Source organism: Miniopterus natalensis, chromosome 14, assembly GCF_054644295.1.
Source record: "Miniopterus natalensis isolate mMinNat1 chromosome 14, mMinNat1.hap1, whole genome shotgun sequence".
Classification (NCBI taxonomy): Eukaryota; Metazoa; Chordata; class Mammalia; order Chiroptera; family Miniopteridae; genus Miniopterus; species Miniopterus natalensis.
In genome coordinates this window covers 7,140,010-7,163,531 of record NC_142094.1, presented here as the reverse complement: position 1 = coordinate 7,163,531, position 23,522 = coordinate 7,140,010, and the positions used below count along the sequence as shown (strand labels likewise).

Sequence of the window (23,522 nt, the reverse complement as noted above, 5' to 3'; positions counted from 1 at the left end):
AGTTGTAAATCTTCGTGCCCTTGATTAGACAATGATTTCTTGGACATGACACCAAAAGTGCAAGCAACAAAAGAAAATATTTATAAACTGGACTCCATCAAAATTTAAAACTTCCGTGTTGCAGAAGACACCATCAGAAAAGTTAAAAGAAAACACTTGCAAATCACGTATCTGATAAGGGATTTACATCTAGAGTACATAAAGAACTCTTACAACTCAACAATAAAAAGACAAATAATCTAATTTTAAAATGAGAAAAAGATGTAAATAGACATTCTCAAAAAAGATATACATGGCCAATGAGCAAATGTAAAGCCACTCAGCATCATTAGCCATTCAGGAAATGCACATCAAAACCCAAATGAGGCCCGGCTGGGCATGGCTCAGCGGTTGAGCGTCGACCTAGGATCCAGATCAGGGTTTGATTCCCGGTCAGGGCACATGCCCGGGCTGTGGGCTAGGCAGCCGATCAATGACTCTCTCATCATTGATGTTTCTCTCTCTCTCTCTCCCTCTCCTTTCCTCTCTCTGAAATCAATAAAGATATATTTTACCAAATGAGCTCCGATTTCATACCAGATAACGGGGTTGAGGAGGATGTGGTGAAATTGGAAGCCTCGTACACTGCTGGGAAGAATTAAAACGGTGCTGCAGTGGCTATGGAAAACAGTTTGGCAGTAGCTCAAGAGGTTAAACAAAGGCTCTCATATGACCCAGCAACTCCACTTGTAGGTATATACTCGAGAATTTAAAACATATGTCTACACAAACACTTGTACAAGCATGTTCATAATAGCACTATTCACAATAGCCAAAAAGTGAAAATAACCCAAATGTCCATAAGAGATGAGTGGATTAAAATATGTGATATAGCCATACAATGAATACTCCTCAGCCATAAAAAGAAATAAAATAGATACTGACACATGCTATAACACACATGAATTTTTAAAACATTATGCTGCCCTGGCCAGTGTGGCTCAGTTGGTTGAGCATTGTCCCATGCACCAAAAGGTCACCAGTTTGATTCCTAGTTGGGGCACATGTCCTGGTTTCAGGGCCTAGATCCCCAGTAGGGGGTGTGCAGGAGGCAGCCAATCAATGTTTCTCTCTCTCTCTCTAAAAAAAAATCAATAAAAACATATTTTTTAAAAAACATTATGCTAAGTGAAAGAAGCCAATCACAAAGGACCACATATTGCCATGATTCCATTTAAATGAAATGTCCACCATAGACAAACCTCAAGAGACAGAAAGTAGAAAATATGTATTACCTTTTCAAATTAAATTACTTTTAAAACAGCTACATTGTTCATGTATTTGTTATGTCTTTCTTCATACTAAAATTCTTTTTCTAAAATATTTTTAAAGTACTTAGAAGCACAAAAGCATGTTATGAAATGAAAAGACCCAGAATTTTAATACAGCTAAGGTAAACTCATAAACTGCAAAGGCAGAAAAGTGATTTCTCTGTTGAATACTATCAATGACCAAAATTCCCTTCAAGCTCAATTCTGGTCTTCTTTTGAACTGGAAGTTACTACCAATAATCTTTAATTTGCAAATATCTGTACATTTTATAAAAGCAATCACCAATGTAAAGCTGAAACTCACTGGACTTTACAGCCTAGTAAATAATTTTTATATTTATATACATATATATATCTTTATTGATTTCACAGAAAGGAAGGGAGAGGGAGAGAAGAAACAGAAACATCAATGATGAGTCATCACTGATCGCTGCCTCCTGCACACCCCCAACTGGGGATCAAGCCTGCAACCCAGGCATGTGCCCTGACCAGGAATCGAACCGCGATCTCCTGGATCCTAGGTTGATGCTCAACCGCCAAGCCACGCCTCGCTGGGCAACAATTTTTTTTTTTAATTTTAAATATGTCTTTATTGATTTCAGAATTAGGAAGGGAAACAGAGGGAGAGAAAGGATCATCAACGATGAGTCGTCATTGATCAGCTGCCTCCTGCATGCCTCCTACTGGGGCTCATGTCCACAAACCAGGCATGTGCCCTGACTAGGAATTGAACTGTGACCTCCTGGTTCTTAGGTTGACGATCAACCACTGAGCCACGTCAGCCGGGCCCTAGTAAACAATTTTAAACTAAATGCAACAACTACTTAAAATATTTCTTGGAATAGTAAAAACTGCATACCTTTGGAGTCAGATAGACCAGTGTGAATCTTAGCCTGCTGTTTACCACCTAGGTGATCATCAATTTACTTGGGCTATGTGAGCCTGGCCCCGCTTCTGTTACATCAGGAATTAGAATACCTAGTTGAGTGTGAAAAGAAACACTCCAACTACTTACAAAATGGGGGCAGGGGAAAATTTTTTTTTTTTTTTTTAAACTTATTTGTACTGTTTGAAGTTTTTTACAACATGTATATAATTTAAAAACATAATGATTTTAAAAATAAAAACATCTACTTTGTAGGGTTCTTGTGGAGCCATTTTGTAAGATATCTACATATAGGAGACTTCCACTTAAAAATAATTTCCTCGATAAATGTCTGCCTGAGAGGGATGTCCTCTGCCACATGGGGGAGTGACTCAGCACAGAAATCCAGATGGCCACCCTCCCCTCCCCAGCTCTGTCCCCAGAGCCAGCATTCCCAGATTCTCCTCACACAGCTCTGGTCCACTCTGCCCTCCCTCTGCCAGAGCCCAAGGAGAAGGGTGAAAATGCTGACTTCTACAGCCAAGTTCACACTGGAAGTCAACTTTATTTCAAAGCAGTTCTCCAACTGCAGATGTGATGATCCAAATGTAAAAGAAAGTTTTTTGATTTAGAAGTAAACTGAATGCACTAGGCCATAATAAACGTAGTTTGCAACAGCAATTCACTTCTAATCAATCTCAAGTCTTTTATATGTGTTAAGTCAATTCTATGTCACATGGATATGTATTACTTGATGCAGCATTTGGAAATTAAAGTAGGTTACCTTCCTTGGTAACATAAATAAATAATTTTCTCATTCCTTCCATAGCCCTTCTGTTACCGGAAAGGGTACCTGGACTTTTACCAAGTCTGCCCAAGGCTGGCTGGTAGTGTGTGGATTCTTGACTTGGTGCAAGAAATTTCACAACACAAGTCCAAGTGATTTTTAGAGGATGTTTATTAAAGCTGGGGACAGTGAAACAAGAAAAAGCTGGGGAAATGAGCCTGGGCTGGTCTGCTTTGGCTAAGAAGTCAGAGAAAAGGGGGTCTTGGCAACAGGTTCAGGGGTTTTGCCCAGGAAGAACTGCCCTTGCCCATTGCTGTCCTGGTTGCAAGCCTCATGGCTTTCCTTAGAGTAGATGAGTGCCTGTGGCGGGAGGAGAGGGGGAAAGAGAAGGGAAAGGCGCAGGCGCTGGGACCTTTTTGAGGGTTTTTAAAGGCTGGGAGTTTAGAGGTCTTAAGGGAGGATCTCAATAGACGATTCATCAGCTTTATGCTGCTGCGCCAAAATGAGATTTATTCCCTTAACTTCATCAGTCCTTGAGTGTGGCTGGCAAATGGCACTAACTAGACTTCTGCTGTCGGTCTCACAGAGTCGGGTGATTTAGCTTTTTACCCTCTGGTTGGGGAGGAGAAATGCAAACCATTTACTCTCAAGTGTCCTTGGTTTCGGGAAGATAGGATTTACTAGGTGGCTGCAAACTGCTGCTTAATTGTCTGTCTCAGTTTCCCTTTTCCACTTGCCAAGGAATTATCCTAGCTTTTTACTATCCTGCCTCACTTCCAAGGTCCTGAATTCAGGTAAACAAGACTTGGAGGAAGCAAAGTTAAACATTTATTTTTCTGTAGGCAATGGTTATCAAGAAAGAGATAAACAAGGGCAATAAAACTAAGCTTTTAAACCACTTTCCTCAAAACCAAAGAAGTTCACCCGAAGAGGAAAAAAAAAGTCCACGTTTCCTGATTCTAATCACTCTATCTGGAATATTAAGGCTTTGGGGGGGCATTTTGGCAATGGTAATGGTAATATCGTCAAGTGAAAAGGAAATTTGGTACCTTAATCTTTTGACCAACAAGACAAATTCAAGATTCAGTTCAGAGAATATTTTTCACTAAAAAAACACAATACAAGTATAAATTGTGACTATTCTATCTAGCAAATACTGTAAAATATTAGTGCCATCTTTTTTGCTTTGAAAGTATACTGAGAGAGTAATGTAATTTAATTGACCTAGGTTGTCATCTTATACTTTGCAGGATAGTGTGAGAAGTAAGAATATTCTCTTCCATATTCTAATACATGAATAAAATGAATGTCAGAGAGTGAAGTAGTTTTGAAAGGTGGCTTTCAAAACCTCCCAAGTACACTGGGATAGCTAAAGCTGGTAATGTGCCCTTTGGTTGTGGTGTTTAAAATGGAAACAGTGCCCTAGCTGGTTTGGCTCAGTGAACATAATGTCAGCCCAAGGACTGAAGGGTCCCAGGTTCAATTCCAGCCAAGGGCACGTACTTCAGTTACAGGCTCAATCCATGGCCTTGGCCAGGGTGCAGGAAGCAACCAATGGATGTGTCTCTCTCACATCGATGTTTTTCTCTCTCTCTCTGCTCCCCTTCCACTTTCTCTGAAAAGCAATGGAAAAAATATCCTCAAGCGAGGATTAAAAATAAAATGGAGACATTACTTTTACAAGCATCACACTTACCCACAAGAGTAATTAACCTCAGCATTTCCTATCAAGTGTGCTTATGTACATAATTAAATCTTGTAGCTTAAAGTTTACAAATCCTATTGTGGTCCATTTAATATATACATACTGAGAACAAATTTCCTGGAGTGTCTTTGTTTTTATTTTTAATTTTTTTAAATATGTTTTTACTGATTTCAGAGAGAGGAAGGGAGAGGGAGAAAGAGATGGAAACATCAACGATGAGTCATTGGCTGCCGCCTGCACGCCCCATGCTGGGGATCCAGCCCACAACCTGGCAGGTACCCTGACCAGGAATCGAATCTTCATCTTCTGGATCACAGGGGACGCTCCACCACTGAGCCATGCCCTCCAGAATATTTCAAAACCATTATTTCTGTCTGCTTTGGTCAGTGGTTAGAGCTTCGAACTGAAGGGTCCTGGGTTCGATTCCAGCCAAGGGCACTTACCTCGGTTACAGGCTCCAGCCCAGGCCTGGGCTCCTGCAAGAGGCAACCAATCGATGTGTCTCTCACATCGATGTTTCTTTCTCTCTTTCTCCCTTCCACTGTCTCTGAAAAGCAATGGAAAAAATATCCTCAGGTGAGGATTAAAAAACAAAAACCATACTTCTGTTAACGTAAGAAACGTTGAAACCTGTAGAGAATATTTATGAATTTATTTTAAAAACTGAGGACATTGCCAGGAAACAAGCTTTCAAACTCTCCTGAAAATAAGTTTTGCAGTTTCCTTTACGCATTTGGAAGTAAAGAGGGACCGTGTGGAAGATCACGTTAAAGTGGGAGGGAGGAAGGCAGGGCTCAGGCTACCCGGCGGCTGGGCTCAGGCGCCCCCCTCGGGCGCCCCGCAGAGGAGGGGCAGGAGGGGCCTTTCCAAGCCCCCGCCCCGCCCGATGCCGAGCCCCGCGGGGCCTGCTTCCGGTGCGCCTCCCACCCCCGCGGCGAGGTCAGGGTTCAGAACAGCCCCCTCCTCCCCACGCGGAGCGGAAAGCGCCGGGAAACCTTAGGAAGTCGCACCGGCTGCCCGGCGGGCGGGGCTCAGCCGTCGGGCATCGACCTGGGCTCCCGGCGATGGGGCTCATTCCCGGTCAGGGCACAGGCCCGGGCTGCGGGCTGCGTCCCCAATGACTCTCTCATCACTGCTGTTTCTCTCTCTCCTTTCCTCTCTCTGAAATCAATAAAAGATGTATTTTTTAAAAAAAGAAAGTTACAACGGTTACTTACATAACTGTTTTACTCAACATCGCTGAGTGGCTAAAGGGGACAAAATGAAAAAGCGGTGAAAGCCAGTCGGTTAGGGATTCCCCAGATGCCAGGCTTCCCCGCTCCGGTGTCCGCGAGCCACCCAACCTGCGGCGCCGGCGACACGCGGTTCCTCGCGGTCCCCACGCAACAGCCCCCCTTCACCCGCGGCTTCTCCCTCTGCCCCGGACCGCCCGGGGCAGGACCCGGCGGCGGGGCGGGAAGGAGGGGCACCCGTGACACTCACCGCTGCGGGCCGCCAGCGCCCGCCGCCGCCGCCGCCTCCGCGCCCGCCTCCGCGCAGCCCCGCGGCCGGCCCTCAGCGCCCCCCGCAGGCAGGCGCGGCGCGTCTCCGGACAGGCCCTCCCCCCAGGCGGCCCCCCTCCAGTCCCCGGCACCCGGCCCGGAGGCTACGCGGGGGCCTGAGACCCCGCCCCCGCCCCTCGCCCCGCCCCGCGGCCCCCGAGCATGCGCGCTGGCCAGCCCGCCCGCGCCTGCGCGCCCCCGAGTGCCCGCGCGCCCCCGGCACGCGCGGCCGCCAGGGAGGCCTGGTGAGGCAACGGCGGAGGCGAGGCCGAGGCGCGGTTCCCGGGGCCGCGCGCGCCCCCGCGCTGCCACTCACGGGCGACGTTGGCCCCAAAGTCCGGCCTCTCGGTGAGGAGGTTGAGCCCGGAGGGGAGGGGACAGCTCAGGAAGGCAGGAAGCTGCGGCTTAAAAGGGCAGCGGCGCCGGGCCCTTCCTCCCTCCCGCGGTCGCGACCCTCCTAGAGAGCCTCTCCCGCGCCTCCGCCCCGCCGCCATGTACCGCTGCCTGGGCGAAGCGCTGCTGCTGTCCCGCGCCGGGCCCGTTGCCCTGGGCTCGGCGGCGGCCGACTCGGCGGCGCTGCTGGGCCGGGCCCGGGGGCAGCCAGCCGCCGCCGCCCCTCAGCCGGGGCTCGCGCCGCCCTCCCGGCGGCACTACAGCGAGGCGGCCGCTGACAAGGAAGACGACCCCAACTTCTTCAAGATGGTGGAGGGCTTCTTCGACCGCGGCGCCAGCATCGTGGAGGACAAGCTGGTGGAGGACCTCAAGACCCGAGAGAGCGAGGAGCAGAAGCGGAACCGGGTGCGCGGCATCCTGCGGATCATCAAGCCCTGCAACCATGTGCTGAGCCTGTCCTTCCCCATCCGGCGCGACGACGGCTCCTGGGAGGTCATCGAGGGCTACCGCGCCCAGCACAGCCAGCACCGCACGCCCTGCAAGGGAGGTGAGCGCCGGCCCCGACCCTCGCGCGGCCCGCGGCCCGGCCTCGGGCGCCCCGGCGCCGCTCCGCCCCAGCGGCGGGCGCGGGCCCTCCCCAGAAACCCCGCCTCGACGTGCCGCCCCGGGGCAGCGGATTTTCCGCCCCGGCCCCCGCGGAGCGGCCGCGGCTCCCTCCCGGTGCTCCCGCCCCCGTGGATGCCGCGCGGAGACCTAGCGGGTGACGCTGGGTGGGTCCTGGCGAAGCGCGCCTGGAAAGGGAGCGCGCGGCCCGCCCGACCGCGCCGCGGCAAGTTTTTGTGGGCTTGAGTGACTCACCCGAATGCAGGTGATGGGATAATTTTCCGATTTTTTTCGCTCTTTTTACACCAGTGACAGATGATACAGTAACATACAAAATGAACTGACTTCTAGGTTTGAAATTTAGACCGTTTTATTAACCAAACGAGTTTATTAATTACACGTTGATTTTTTTACATTATTTTTCTACCCTGACAGCTTTTGTTTTGTACGAAATGATAGTACATGAGCAGTGTAACATCCCTGACAAACACCGGGCGTCCTGACAGTAAATCAATCTAAAGGGTGTAGACCGCAGGGTGGCCTGCCAACCAATGGAATGAAATAGCCCAGGGGGTGTGTGCTGTCCTGGCTAGCACCAGGTTTGAGCGTGGGGAAGAGATAAGTAGACGAAGATGGGCGCTGAGTCGGTTACAATTTGGAAACACCAAGTTATCCTGTACATAGTTTTAAGTTTTTGAGTGCGGATTTGGTTTATGCAGTCTTTGCTTCCTTTGAGGAAATAAAAGTACGGGGGGTTTCCATTTTTCCTCCAATAAATTTCACTATAGATTTTTAAAGGTGCTTAAAAGTAATTTAAAATAGGCAGGTGAAGAATCTTGCTGGAGTTTGCAGAAAGCTGTAGGGCTGTGCCCTTTGTCTCCATAAACCTGATACAGGGTTCTATTATACCAGCTGACTTCTAAGGATAATTTTTAGAAATCTCTCTACCAGAAAAAAATTGACCACTGCTGGCATTCTCAGCTGGGGAGCAAAGGTTGTTTTAAACTGTGTAATGATTTACTTTTTACTTGCTGAATTTGCGTTGACCCCACCCACTTTTATGACTGAATCTGTGGCACTTAATTATCCTTTACCTCTGTTAACCCTTCTGAAATCAACGTTGAACCACTTTGACCTCTAATTTCCCTTTTCAGCTCCAAAATTATTTAAAATATACATACTTTTAGTCTCCTACATTGCCTTCCTTCTTACCACTCCCTTATTCTCTAAACCAAGAATACAAGTTCAGCCCCACAAGAAAAGCAAACAGGATTGTTGGAGAAAGAAGCAAAGTTAGCATATATTAAACTGCGGTGATTCTTTAAAATGGAGTCAAGTTCATACTAGTATCTTGTTGTATTTTCCAGTGGCTTAAAAGATATACTAATAAACTAGTTTTTCTGCAGGAGCTGATTCAGTCCAGAAGTTCTTTATATTCTTCAGTTCCTTATGTGCCAGGCCCTCCCCTAGCTTTATAAATCTCACTAAATAAGCTTTAAATGTTTAATTGGAGAAAAAAACCCACTGAAAGTTAAGTTCCTCTTAGAATATACATTCTCTGCAGTCAGACAAGGGTGATAAGTGGGTAGGAAGATCCTGGAGTACCATGAAAGCAAAGCATGGAAGTCTACAGTATCCAAATTTTTCCTGATCATCCATTTAGTACACTGTTCATTATTTAAGCACACTAAAATATTTTTAAGAGCTTTCATAGCGATACAATCCTTCCCAAACATATTCCCTCCATACTTTCAAATTCTGAAAGAGAATAAACCTATCTCTAAACTCACTAAACAAACTCACTAAAGTGACTAAAGTTTGCCATAGTTTGTCAGTCCCCTTCCCCTTGTTGCCACCGCAGTCTTGATACCATAATGTTGAACCTAGCAACAAATTGCATCAGCCATCCTGAAGCACTGTTACTGTAGCACTTTCTTGTACTAGAGTGTAAGATACAATTTTCTGTTCCATTATCCCATTTATAAGAAAGCATGCCACTGAAAGCTCTGTTAACTCCCAACATACAAACATTGAGAAACTTAATTTTAACTAATAAATAGTAGCAAGCATTGCAAGATAATATAAAAGAAATTCGACCTCTATAAAGTGATAGGTTTATTCTCTTTCAGAATTTGAAAGTATGGAGGGAATATGTTTGGGAAGGATTGTATCGCTATGAAAGCTCTTAAAAATATTTTAGTGTGCTTAAATAATGAACAGTGTACTAAATGGATGATCAGGAAAAATTTGGATACTGTAGACTTCCATGCTTTGCTTTCATGGTACTCCAGGATCTTCCTACCCACTTATCACCCTTGTCTGACTGCAGAGAATGTATATTCTAAGAGGAACTTAACTTTCAGTGGGTTTTTTTCTCCAATTAAACATTTAAAGCTTATTTTGCCTTAAAAAAAGGTTGTTAACCTCTTTGGTTCCACTCTGGTCTTAGAAGTACAGACTATATTAGTTAGGTATTGAGATTTAAAAGATGCTTTGTATGATCCCTAAAAACTCCAGTCTTTCCCTCTTGAAGCATACTTTAAGCATACCTTGGCACACTTTTTTCACCCCACTCTCACTTAACTGCCTTCTCTACCAATGTTCTTAGCCAAAAAAAAACCCATTCTGCTCCTCTTTATCTTTTTCCCAACCCTCAGCTTTCTGTATCTAATCTTTCCTCAAGAGTGACTTTATACTTGAATTTTCCAAAATAAAATTCTCAAGGTTAAAGCAAAGCAAGTATCTAATTATAATCTCTAAGGGAAACAGGTGGTTTTAAGACCTCTAGGGGGTGGCTGACGTGTACTTTATTCCAAGTAAATATTTAATAATACATATTATTAAGTTCCTGTTTGTGTTTGAAAACATTTGTGATTGTTTCTCGTAACTTTTCAGAATAAATTCTGTATTTTATTGGCCATGGTTCTGCCTGAGACCAATATAACCTTTTAAAGGAAGTTTATCATTTAAAAGTCAGTTTGAGGGGAAAGTACAGATAATAGCAATTCATTGATGTTGGAGCAATTTAATTTTCTCTTCCAGCCTGTCCTTCCCCCTCTTGTCTTCATAGTAAAACTATTAAGTCAAAATTCCCTGTGACTGATTCTTCCTGTCATAGAAGTTTCTAAATTATAATTTAAGTAAAATTGATGGGCTGTAAATAGAATCCTTTGATACATTAATCCTAAATCTTTTTTTTATTTAACTACAAATATCAGTACCCCCCCCCCCCCCAAAAAAAAGGTGTTCCCTATGTTAACCCATTGACTTGTTTTTTAAGAGCCAAAATACAAAAGGAACAGTAGGAAGTAAATGGTCTTTGTTCTTGTCTTTGGGCAACAGGATGCAGGGGTGGAGGCAGGAATGGAGCTAAGGCTTGGTTCCCCTCAGCCTCTGGGATGTAATTGTGTGGTGAATAGTAATACTTTGGAGAAGAAAGTGTGAGTGTGTGTCCGCATCTGCTGCAACGAGATAATGTAGCCTTTGTAGGTAAATTTAGGATTAACTCAGTCTGGAAGTTCAGTTAGATGACAGTTAATTTGTCTGTCTTCTACCCCATAGCCCTTAGCCCTGAGGCTTTTGGTTGCTGCTGTTGTTGTTTTTAGTACTTTTTAGTTAAATATGGAACTGTGTTGCTACTATAAAGAAAGACCTTTTATTTCAGGAAAGAAAAAAAAATGAAGGAAAAGAAAGCCAAATGCCTCTGGACTCACCCCAACCCCTCTGCATGCCAAATATACTAAGGAAGGAAGAGCTAAGATAATGGTGGAGAACCATATCAGAGTGTTATTCAGTCTTCCCATAGCTTTGTGTGAATCCATCTAGCTAACTTGCTTTTCCAATAAAAACCCCACATGCAAGAAGACAAACACTGCTCACTCATTATATGCAAAGTACACTTTGCAGGAATTAGAGCATCAAAAATTGGAGGACAAGCGCCAGTATGTTTTAAACGCCAGTCTGGCAGTGTTGAAATTTTAAGTTCAAGAAATAACAATTGAACATGAACTTTCTGACTTACAGTGGAAAGAAAGTGGGTTTAGCACTGTTTTGTTTGTTTGTTAAATTGGCTTTAGAGAGAGAAACATTGATTTGTTGCTCCACTTATTTATGCATCATTGGTTGCTTCTTGTATGTGCCCTGACCAGGGATTGAACCCACAACCTTGGCTTATGGGGACAGTGCTCTAACCAACTGAACTACCAGGCCAGGGCCAGCACTGTCTTTTGTTTTGTAATGAAAGTTACAAAGTGAAAAGTGAAGCAGCTCTACCCCCAGTCCTTCCCCACAGAATAACTATGAACAATCCTAAATCCAAAACTTACTTAAAACTGGGCTAGATATCCCGATGAATCAATATTTTCCCCGTTCCAGAGGCAGAATTTAATGTAGATTGAAGTCCTCAGTATCAGAACTGAAGTATTGATGTGTGAAATCCTGTTGATAAAGCCAGGAAAGGTTTTATGAAGGACAAGACCTACCTTCTTCCCCGAAAATAAATGCATATTCAAACAACTGCATGTAAAACTTGTTCATAGATGATATCTTTAGAGGCCCATTTATTCTAGTTACTTAATTAATGAAATAACATTTTAAAGAGAGTTTTCCATTAAAAGAGGTTTAAAGAGCTTCAGTGTTTAACAGTTTAATGTGTAGCCAGAACAACACATTTCTCAATTATTACAACTATCTTTAAGGGTTTTCAATGGAATAATTTTATTTATTTTTAAATATATTGATTTCAGAGCAAGGAGAGGAGAAGGAGAGAGAACCATCAATAATGAGAGAGTGTCATTGGTCAGCTGCCTCCTGCACAGTCCAGGGGACCAAGCCTGCAACCTGGGCATGTGCCCTCACCGGGAATGTTTGCAAACCCCCATCTGCTGGATCCTAGGCTGATGCTCAACCACTGAGCCATGCCAGCCAGGCTTCAATGGAATAATTTTTAAATGGCTTTCTTCTGAGGGGCTTTTCCTTAAAAACTAAGAAGGGCCTTTTTTTATCAAGACTTGCTATTATTTCTCTCAATTGTTCTTGAAGTCAGACTGTAAGACCTAATTTTCTGAATTTCTTGGCTAGAGGAAAAGAACATGACACATGACAATTACAGAGGTTGTCAGTCATGTGAACCCTTCTGCCATTTATCATTGTCACGAACATGTCAACATAAGCCTTTCTAAAAGTATTTTGTACACGTTGGGCCTTAGGATTTACGTGAACTCTTTTTAATCTCTTACCAAGAGAGAAACAGCAAAGGAATAATCCAGGATAATGGTGCCCATATTGGGGATTTACTGAGTCAGGACTGTGTTCATTGCAAACTATGGACTGTATTCCAAGTAAATCAGTTTTTCCATTAGGTGGGTTTTTTCCCTTGTAGGCAACAGTCTTAAACTTGCTATTTAAAGAACATTATTTAGTTCATGGGAATTTCTGATAGTGCGTTTATTGCATGTCTGTTAATTGTGTTCTCTGTGTCAGGTACTATGTGCTGGGGAACTATCTATAAGAGAGTTAAAAACAAAAAGCACACACTGGTTTTTTTGTTTTATTTTTTGAAATGTTTTTTCATTGATTTCCCCCAAATAGAGCAGAATCCAAAGTCTCTTCTGCACCGTATCATTCTCTCTTTGCTTTAAACTTAGTACATTTTTTCTACATTTTCCTTTTCCGGAAACCATAAATAAATGACAAATTGAAAGCACACCAAACAATGTGTTGCCATAATTGGAGTTCAGAGAAGATCCTCGGGAGAGACTGTTGTGATCTGGAAGGAGGGAGGGCTATACAGAAATTGAGTAGGGGAAAGGTCATTTAGGAGAGAGAAGTAGAGGGGTGGCTTCAGCCAGGCCTAAGGCGAGACTATGTGATAGGGTCATGGGGACACACTGTGTTTGTAAGTAGTGAGAAGTAAGGTTTTGTGGCATAAATGTTTGTTTATTTGGTCTCTTGCACCACCCTCACCCTCTTCCTAACACAGCTCCTAATATCCTTGTAATTTCTGAGTGATAGGTGTGCTAGAAGTATCGTTTGTGCTAATATTTGGTCTTTAACTCCAGTTCCTGACACAGAGCTCCTAAAACCCTTGTAATTTCCTGGGTAATGGGAACTTCTTTTAACCTAATGAGGCAACTCTTGGTGGGCTTCTGGGTGGCTTCAAGATGGCTCTGGTCACCAGAAAAATGACCGGAGATTAGAAGCTTAGAACTTGCAGCCCCACCTTGCACCCTCCAGGGAGGAGAGAGGAGCTGGAGACTGAGTTAATACTTCATCGTGCCTATGTGAGGGAGCCTCCATAAAAATGCCTAAACTCGGCTGGGGGAGAGCTTCCCAGTAGGCATTCATGTGCCAGGATGATGGTACACCTCAACTTCTCAGGGACAGAAGCTCCTGTACTCAGGATCCTTTTTAATAAACCAGTAAATGTAAGTGAAGTGTTTCCCTGAGTTCTGTGAGCCATTATAGCAAATTATCAAACCTGAGGAAGGGTTTGTGGGAGCCTCCAGTTTGTAGCCAAGTTGGATAGAAGTATGGGTACCTTGAGCACTCAGTGCTTGTAACTGAAATGGGACGGGGTCTTGGGGCTGAGCCCTTAACCTGTGGAGTGTGCCCTAACTCTGGGTAGTCAGTCTCAGATTGAGCTAAATTACAGAACACCCAGTTGGTGTTCACAGAGAAGTGGAGAATTGCTGGGTGTGGAAAACCCCATACATTGGTGTCAGAAGTGTGTAAGGAGAAAATTTTCCTTTGAGGTCTGCTGGATGGGTGATAAACCTAGGAGGACACAGAAAGCTAGCAGCAGTGGAACTGGGAATGGCGTGGTAGGTAATATCAGAGGAAACGAAAGTAAAGGACAGTAAGACATTTGAAGAAAGGACAGTATTACCCAACAGGTATGTATGGATTGAAGGGAAGAGTCAGACCTCACATTCCTAGCCTGACGCACTAGTAGGGAAAGTGGTGGTACCAGGGACAGAAGAGTGTTATTAGGAAAGAGGAATGGAGTTTGAAAATAAGGGAAATCTGGTTTAAAGTGATCCTTAGAAACATTAGAAATACAGGCATATACTTTCTCCATCTTACCCTTGAAAAGTTAACAAGATCCTCCTTTAAAGTGCATATTCTTTATTCTGTTCATTGGGCAGTAAGTTAAATACTTAAGCACAAAACAAAGTTATATATTCTGTAATGTATATACATAAATACAGGGAAATGATTTGGAAGGATACATATACACTTCAGTTGCTAAGAATGGTCACCCCTAAGGAGAAGACTGGGGTCACAGGTAGTAATCAGGGGAGACTTCAGTTTTTTCTGTATTTAAATTTTGATGAAAACATACATGTGTTACATAATTTTAAGTGAGAAAGTAGACTCTGCTGAGTAAATACAAAAGTGTTGCTGCATGGATTTTAAGAGTTGTGAGCGTTTCTGGGGCTTCTGTGCTGGTAGAGGAGGTTGTGGTTACTGAGCAGCTTCTGAAGAGCGAGTGGAGCGAGCACAGCTGGAAACTGGGTTTCTGGTGAATAAACCACACCCTGTTAGAAGGCACGGGCTCATGCAATCTTAAAAACTGTCTGAATTTTCATGGATGTGTTTAATGATTCTCAATAAGAAACAGTGGTGACTTGGTCGCTAAGAGCTCTTTGTATGTTTCTGGGTGTGTGTCAAAAGGAAAAACATTGAGGCACATTCAAGTTGTGGTTTCCACTGACTCTCACGCTGGTCTGTTTTCTTCATCACCATAGCAACTTAAGCTAGTTTTTGCTTTTGATTTTTATTTCTCATAGAAAAACTCAGTGTACACCACCCTCAAGGATAGTAAGGAATATCTTTGGTGATTAAGTTAAAAGGCAGAAATGTCTTGTGCTGTGTGTAGTTTACAGATGGCTGCATTTCATTAATGTTCTTTTGAGACATCTGGATACCAGTTAGCTCAAAGCAGCTCATTCTGAGAATAAAAGGGGTGCTTTCAAAGTTCCCATTGTAAAGTAGGTTCTTAATTCTACCCCAGCCCTTCATCCAATTTTACCAAGTTTGATAAATAATAAAGATTGTCATGGGTGGTTTTCTTTAGTTTCTCTGGTGAACTGACAGCACAGATTACTGTTGTCCATCAGAAAGTGGTCCTTGCTTTTAGACCCATTTCTAATGATAGCAGTCCTGTGGTCCACACCTGTGTAATCACCCCATTTGCTTTCTAGTTTAGCCAGCTTTTCATTGAAAATGCCAACCCTGTTCAAAGACTCAGTTGATTTCTTCCCACACATTCATAATGCTGGTGTCAACAGAGGCTAACAAACAGTGCTCTAAGACTTGAGGATACCAGAAAAACTTAATTTACTTTTCACCATTTCAAGAATAAGATTTTTCTTTCTCTTTTCTATCCCTGTGCCCCCATCTGATCTCTGTTTGGTCCTGCTCACCTTTAGCCTTCTCTGCCACGCTTCCCATTCCACAGAACAGGAGGAAAGGCTTGGTTTTATAAAAAGTGATGATATTTAGACCGCAAATAGGATCCTCCTTGATTCATTTTGGTTTGAAACATTTTAAGGTTTTCTGGCTTTTTTGTATGTATGTGTATATTACCTGTTATCTGGCATTATTGAACAACTTTGTCTTCAAATTGAGTATTGAAATATTAGGCATCCAGTAATGCTTTTTTCCTTTTCTTTCAGAACTTCGAAGTATGTGTCCTATCCTTTTGTCCTTCAGTGCTAGAGCTCTGCTGTCTCTTAGTCCACCAGGTTTAGTTTTAGTGGAATATATCTTCTTTTATACAGTCATATTCTTAGTGTCCAGTAGAACGTGGTTAAGATTTTTCAGGTGCCCAGCCAGGCATGGCTCAGCGGTTGAGTGTTGATGTAGGATCCGGAAGATCGGGGTTCAATTCCCCGTCAGGGCACATGCCGAGGTTGCAGGCTCGATCCCCAGTTGGGAGCCTGCAGGAGGCAGCTGATCAATGACAATTCTCTCATCACTGATGTTTCTATCTCTCCCTCTCCTTCTCCCTTCCTCTCTCTGAAATCAATAAAGATATATTTAAAAAAAAAAAAAAAACAGGTGACAGTGTATTTTCAGTAATTGTCTTTGGTTTCCAATCCCAGAACAGGAAGAGCAACTCGCTTTCCTGCATGTGGGTAACTCCTTTATTACTAGGGTTTGTTTCATCTCAAGTATCGCTACAAAGTATTTATTTTGAGACTTTATGTTTTTCAGAATAACAATTTGAATAACTTTTTCTAGCATATCTGCCAGGTTCTAGAAATAAAAACATTTACATACCATTGATTAGTTTGAAAGGTAAAATGAAAACATGTTTCTTCTTTAGCCCAAACTACCACCTGCATTCACCTCTGGGTCCCACCCTCTCAGCTCCAGCACTCTGCCCCTCTTTCCTGCCAGCTCCTCCCTGACCTCTGGCTACTAAAAGTTCTTCATTGGTTCATAGCCTGCAGAAAAGGCCTGCGGTTGGGAGGTACTTCTTCTAATTCTTGCCATTGAAATCTCTAAATGGGTGTGGCTAGGAAAGAAAATTTTTCTTACAAACCAGAATTCCTGGGTCCTGTCCGTTGGAAACATGTTTTTTGTTACACACGCAGTGTTTTTGACTCATCATTCCAGGACTTTTGCAATGAATTAGACATTTTATTTACACCCTTTTGTAAAAGGAGGAGTCTAGTTCCTAATTAACATCTATATCCAGAAGATGTTTCCCCTGCTCTCAATAAGCTATCTAAACATAGTGTTCCTATTAAACCTTTTGTAAGCCGAAATGGTGTGAATCGAAGAAGCAATTACCATTAATTTATATGGAAAAAATTTTGAGCACTCTCAGACCCAAAAAATAACCTACCAAATAACACATAGAACCTATAATAACACTAAGATATTAAAAGCAGTGCCACTCCTGCTGCTCTGGGTGCATGCTGCCCCTATGAAGGTGCGCTGCAAAGCAAACACTGAACAATTTCCTATTTTTCATAAAACTGAAGATCTCTTTGGTTTTCTTTCTGTTAGCACAGACAGGTACTGGTGTAGGTCTCATAAAAGTGAAGAGGCATAACATGAAACACAGGATGCCTGTAGTATTAGGATTGCTGGTTTCCCAGTGAATGTTAATTATAAGCACTGAAAAAGGGAAAGTAACTTTTTCACCCACTTAAGACAGCAGGGAAAATTGAAATAACTTAGTGACTACTTCCACAGGCTCTAAAAGGTAATGAAAACTGTGCTTTATGTGTAATAGGAGGAATACTAACTAATAGTAAACTATTTACTATCTCCATGAATTTATCTTGAGAAATAAGGAAACCAAGATTCATTAAGCCTTGCACGCATTGCCCTGTGTGATCCTGACATGAAGCCTAAGAGCAGTGTGTGGGCCTCCCTGGGTGAGCAAGTGCAGACACCCCCAGCAGATGGTCCTGGACTAGGTCACTGGTTAGGAAGTGCTGGACACTGCATCCAACCCAGGCCCCTGGCCTAACATTGTTTTTGCATTTCGTTCTAAAAGACACAAATGCTTGGGGTTTTTTGCTTTGGTTTCTTTTTCTATGTAGGAGGCTTTTTCAGAGGAGGAGATGACTTAGTCTTCCCAGAAGATAAACCCTCTACTTTTTTTGAGTTGCAGATAGCCTCAATGCAAATACTTGATCTTAATATTACTTAAAATTTTTATTTTGTTTCTGTCTGGAGTACATTTTAGGTACCAATACTTTCGATTTTTAGTGCTTTATAGTCCTCCCATAATATATATGAACACTTAGGGTGAATTATATAGAACCTACATATATATCAGAATTTAGTGGCCATGGCTTTTCTCTTTCCATCTTAAGCTTTAGGAGTCAAGGAATATTCACATATTATTCAGCATGTGTTTGGGTGCCTAATACATGCCATTTTTTGTATGAGGCATCAGGAATTAAAGCAGTAAACAAAGCTGTGCCTTCACAGGGAAGCCAAGGTCAACAGATAAAGTCAGTAGTAAACCATTAAATAAGATAGAAGGGGCTGCCTGGCCAGGCATGGCTCAGCAGTTGAGCATCCACCTAGGATCCAGGAGATCTAGGTTTGATTCCTGGGCAGGGCACATGCCCAGGTTGCGGGCTCAACCCCCAGTCGGGGGCGGGGCGTGCAGGAGGCAGCCAGCCGATCAATGACAACTCTCTCATCATTGATGTTTCTATCTTTCCCTCTCCCTTCCTCTCTGAAATCAATAAAGATATATTAAAATAAAAAGATAGAAGGGACTAGAAAGTGGGGATGTGGAAGAGGTGCTATTTTAAATAGGGTGGTCAGGGAGGGCTTTTAACAGGGACCTCAGAGAAGTGGGGAAGGAAGCAGGCTGTACAGACATTTACTGAAAAATAACAATATACTTGTTATTTCTCAATCTTAATAACAAGTACGTTTATTCCACAAATGTTGTGAGAACCCATTATATGTAAGATTCTAAGAGGCCACCTTTCTAAATATAATCATTTTATTTTTCTAATAGGCCAAAGAAACACGCCCAGATTCAGCATTTGTTCTTTATGATCACATACATAAAAGATAAAATTCTCTTATGACAGGTCATTTATGGCCGTAGCCTGTTTGGCTCAATGGTTAGAGTGTTCGCCTGTGAACTCAAGGGTCCCGGGTTCAGTTTCGGCCAACGGCATGTGCCTTGGTTGCAGGCTCAGTCCCTGACCACAGGGCACATGCAGGAAGCAGCCAGCCGATGTGTCTCTTTCACATCGATGTTTCTCTCTCTCCTTTCCACTCTCTCTGAAAATCAGTGGAAAAAATATCCTCAGGTGAGGATTAAAAAAAAAAAAGTCATTTATGTAGAAGTAGATGTTTTCTGAAACATAAGAAACTAGCTTTTAAAAATGACTACGGAAGTTTTCCCAAACTACCAGTTCATTAGATACTGTATATTTCTATCTGAAAACTTCTTTTTCCCCAGAATTCTTTGAGATGTGCCTGGGTTCCTCCATTTCTTGTGACTCTCAGTGGAGTTGTACCCAATTTCATCTAGATACCCTTCATCTCACAAGCAAACACAGCATCAGGGAGCCCCAGCGAGTGTGCAGACAAACAGCAGCCTCAGGCCTCTCTCTTCCTTGGGGTCGAGAAGCAGAGGACCATGGAATACACCACATGGTTAACCCTGCAGAACTTAGATGGTGATTGACCAAGACCTAAACCAAAGTAGTGGGCAAACCTAGTTTCTGTGTTCCCGCTACCAAACACCTGTGCTGCTAAATACAGGGGTGGGCATTAAGACTTAGTTACCTATCTGCTTGGCTACCTCCTGTCCTTGCAGAAAGAATGAAAAGAATTACTCATCCCCAGGACGAAGAGATGACTTTCTCAGGTTCTTATTTCTTGGTTGAAAGAGGCTAGCAGTGGGTGAGGGAAGGAACAGGTAAGGCTCTCTGAGTATACCCATTTGAAGCTAAAACCTCTATTTAGCCATCTGATATCGAAGTTGAATCTGTTATACCATTTGCCCATATCTGTATGTTGTCAGAAAGCAAATTTCTTGAACTCCCCGTTACCAAATCACCCAAACCAAAAGGTAAAAGAAAATAAAGCTTTTGCTAAGTTAGCTGCCTTCCTAAAAGTGTAAAAAACATTCATTTGAAGGTAATTTTTTTTCTTGTGAAATCATAGTTACTGTTGCTTCTCACTGGGTTGTAAGTCCCTGAAGGACAGGGCTAGTTCTTACTCCTCTCTAAATCCCTAGGAACTCTCTTGGATGCTCTTAGCTATCAGAATGCTTAAAATCACATTCAGTGTTCATCCTGTAGCTCTTTCTGAGTATCTGCTGAGCAGCTTTTCCTTTTGGTCTTTCATATTGACTTTTTATTATAAGCTACTTGGAGCGTTCTTGAAAATAACCGGGGTGTAAAATGTAAAAAGTGTGGACATTTTCCATATGTAGCATTATTTTAACCTGTCAGAAGGATGTTCTAAATGCATTCCCTTCTTTCTCACCCCCTCCCTTTTTTTAAAACTACCAGGTATTCGTTACAGCACTGATGTGAGTGTAGATGAAGTAAAAGCTTTGGCTTCTCTGATGACATATAAGTGTGCAGTGGTTGGTAAGTGATCTCCTTTGTTGTTACCTAACAAGAGCTCTTTGGGGAAATATGTTTATATACGAGGTTACTTGTAAGATGTTAGAGAAAAATAGACTTTATCAGAACTGATTTTTTTGTTTCACAGTTTAAGGCTTGTATCATTTTTCAATTAGTCTTAATTAAGATTTAACTTTTTTTTAAATGTTATTGTTTTTTAATTGATTTTAGAGAGAGAAGAGGAAGGGAGAGAGAGAGAGAAAGAAACATCGATGTGAGAGAGAAACATCGATCAGTTCCTCCCATACACAGCCCAGCCAGGGACCAAACCCGCATCCTGGGCATGTGCCCTCACCAGAGTCAAGCTGGCAACCTTTAGTGACTCTCAGCCAATTGAGCCACACCTGCCAGGGCTAGATTTAGTCTTCTTTTAAATGGGGAACTTTTTATAGCAATTAATTGTATTTTCTTCCTTTAAGTGTAGACCTCTGTGTAAGGCCTTTTCTGTCTTCTTAAGACCGGATCACACTAGAAGGAAAATAAGAATGCTGTTTGCTTTCAGAAGTAGTAAAACACGCTGATTAAATATGCATTTTAACTTCTGTTAACTAGAATTTTAAATCACAGCATTTTAGAAGAGGTCAATATGGGTTTATTGCTTGAATTTTCTGAAATTAAAGCTTAAAACATCGCACATTTTTGTAAGAGTGCATAGTGCTTTCTTCTTTTTTAAGTTTGTTATCCTTTCTATGGAATAACAACTTTCAGCCTCCTCTTTCAGATGTGCCATTTGGGGGTGCCAAAGCTGGTGTTAAGATCAATCCCAAGAACTATACTGTAAGTACCGTAATGACATTTGTGCACATGGCACACTAGCAAAGGACTTGATTACTAGGTGTTTGTGTGCCCCACACCAGTGAGATCAGTGGTCTTTAAAAGGAATGGGAAACAAGCAGATAACTGACTCGCTGAGCGCTTGCCATGTGAAAGGTCACCAGCTTCTCCTTTTTCACTCTCTTATTTGGTTAAAAGGTAATTAATACTTTCATATTCTTAGGCCCTTACATGCATATTTATAAATTACCATGATCTGAGATTTTTGTATCAGGATCTCAGGATTCTAGTGACAAATATCTGGTAACTAATCTGGTAACAATCTTACTGTTTATGCTATCAATTCCAAGATAATTAAGCTAGTTGTTACTATGTTTGGTTTTTTGTTTGGTTTTTAATATGTTTTTATTGGTGTCAGAGAGAGGAAGGAAGAGAGGGAGAAAGAGAAAAATATCAGTGATGAGAGAGAGTCATCAATCAGTTGCCTCTTGCACGCCCTCTCCTGGGGATCAAGCCTGAAACCTAGGCATGTTCCCAGACTGGGAATCAAATCCATGATCTCCTGGTTAATGGGTCAATACTCAACCACTGAACCACACTGGTTGTGCGTTACTATGTTTTATATAGTACCAAATTAACATCTGTTAACAGACATACAAATATATATGATTTTATTCTTTTAAAAGTTTGCCCTTTAAATGAAATATTCCGTAGCAAGTGCTTATAGGGTTTTATATTAATAAAGAGAACAGGAACTGGAATTTGAGCCCTACTTCTACTCCGTTGTTTGTATAACCTAATTTCTAATCTCTCATTTTCTTATCTTTAAAATGGAAATGCCTGCTTTATGAGTTCTGAGAAAAAAACAAGAAGCTATATGAAAATGTCCTATAAATAGAAAATATGATAAAACTATTTTTTCTACAAGTGGATTTCCTATCAAAGTCTTTTTTGTTTTTATTTTTTCTTTACAGGATAATGAATTGGAAAAGATCACAAGGAGGTTCACCATGGAACTGGCAAAGAAGGGCTTTATTGGTAGGTGTTGCCATGTTTTTTACTTTGAGAGACTGGGTTCTGTGATAAGTATGGTGAGATACCTAGGCCTCTTTATGACACATCTCTCATAGAAAAGTTCAGGTTCCCAGTTTGCAGTATGGACACCAGGAGAAGCCACTTCCATCTCTTCCCTTGGACATAGTAAAGGGTTTCAGTAACTCTTAACAGCATTGTACAGTCGCTACTGCAACTTCCAGAAAGACCAAGGCCATACGTTTAGGAACTAAACAATACCTGTATTGTAAACATTTTTAATATGTAAAAAGCATTTTTACAGTAGTAATCCTGTTGTTCTGATAGCAGTGAGAAGTCTGGTGCCTTTTGGAACTGGAGGCTTGTGCCACCTGTGCCTTGAAGCAGTGGGCACGGGCAGAGATGGGAGGCTCATGCCAGTGACTCGCTCTGTGTCACTGGCTGATTGTGAGGATTCCTAAGATTCTTATTGTTTGTTACTAGGAGCTTTTGCAGACTAAATTTCTGAAGGTGCTGATCTTCATTTGGTTGATGTTTTCGTATCATACTAATAATTATCTGTCATATGTTCTTTGTGAAATAGGAATCTTTTCTGTGATGTATGAGTATTTGTCAATCTTTAATTTGTAAGCACTGAGTCTGTGTATTTCTTTTCTTGTTCTAGAAATATTCTGATTTATTTAATAAAATAGACCAAATTACTTACTAGAATGTTTGCCTTTTCAACACAGTCAAACTAAAGAAGACTAACATAGGAAAGATCTACTTTTTCTCCTTTTCTGCCCCTGTGGTTTTTCCCCCTAGTACTCCCCCCATTGTTGATAAGTTCTGTGAACTTAAGATATCCTTAGGGGAAAGGACGTGAAATAAACTAATATAGAAATAAATGTAGGTAATACTAGAACTTTGCTAGATTTGACCTGACATCCATTTCAAAGGCATTTGGACTCTTGGCATGCCTCCTTTCCTCCACACCACTGTGGACTTGCATTAGTTCGTGAGTGGACTCCCTCCTGCACAGGAGTGCCTACTCATCCTGAGAGTTATGAATGGAAGTCATGTTCAGCCTATTGATAGCCTTCATAATTTTTTATCTTGTATTTCCTCTTCTCTGAAATCTCAAAAGTATTTAATAGTCTTGAGTGATTTCATATTTTATTCAGTTGTATTTATTGCCCATTATCCAGAGTATATTCAGCTTAATTTTCTCTATATTGGCAAGTATCTTATAGTTCCAAAGGTTAAAAAGTGGTTCGTGCCTTGACCTGTTTGGCCCAGTGGTTACAGTGTCAGCCCACAGGCTGAAGAGTCTTGGGTTTGATTCCAGCTCAGGGCATGCACCTCAGTTGCAGGCTTAATCCCCAGCCAGCCCCGTTGGGGCG

At 42.3% G+C, this 23,522-nt stretch overlaps 1 protein-coding gene across 1 annotated transcript in view; it reads left to right on the top strand.

Moving 5' to 3' along the window:
* Nucleotides 1-6,481: 6,481 nt before the first annotated feature.
* GLUD1 (glutamate dehydrogenase 1) overlaps nucleotides 6,482-23,522 on the top strand; it is a 33,296-nt gene continuing 16,255 nt past the window's right edge. Inside the window, exons 1-4 of the mRNA XM_087824252.1 lie at nucleotides 6,482-7,148; nucleotides 20,218-20,298; nucleotides 21,056-21,111; nucleotides 22,083-22,146. Of these exons, the coding sequence (XP_087680378.1) occupies nucleotides 6,701-7,148; nucleotides 20,218-20,298; nucleotides 21,056-21,111; nucleotides 22,083-22,146 (649 nt within the window). The 5' untranslated portion in view covers nucleotides 6,482-6,700. The remainder of the gene's footprint in view (nucleotides 7,149-20,217; nucleotides 20,299-21,055; nucleotides 21,112-22,082; nucleotides 22,147-23,522) is intronic.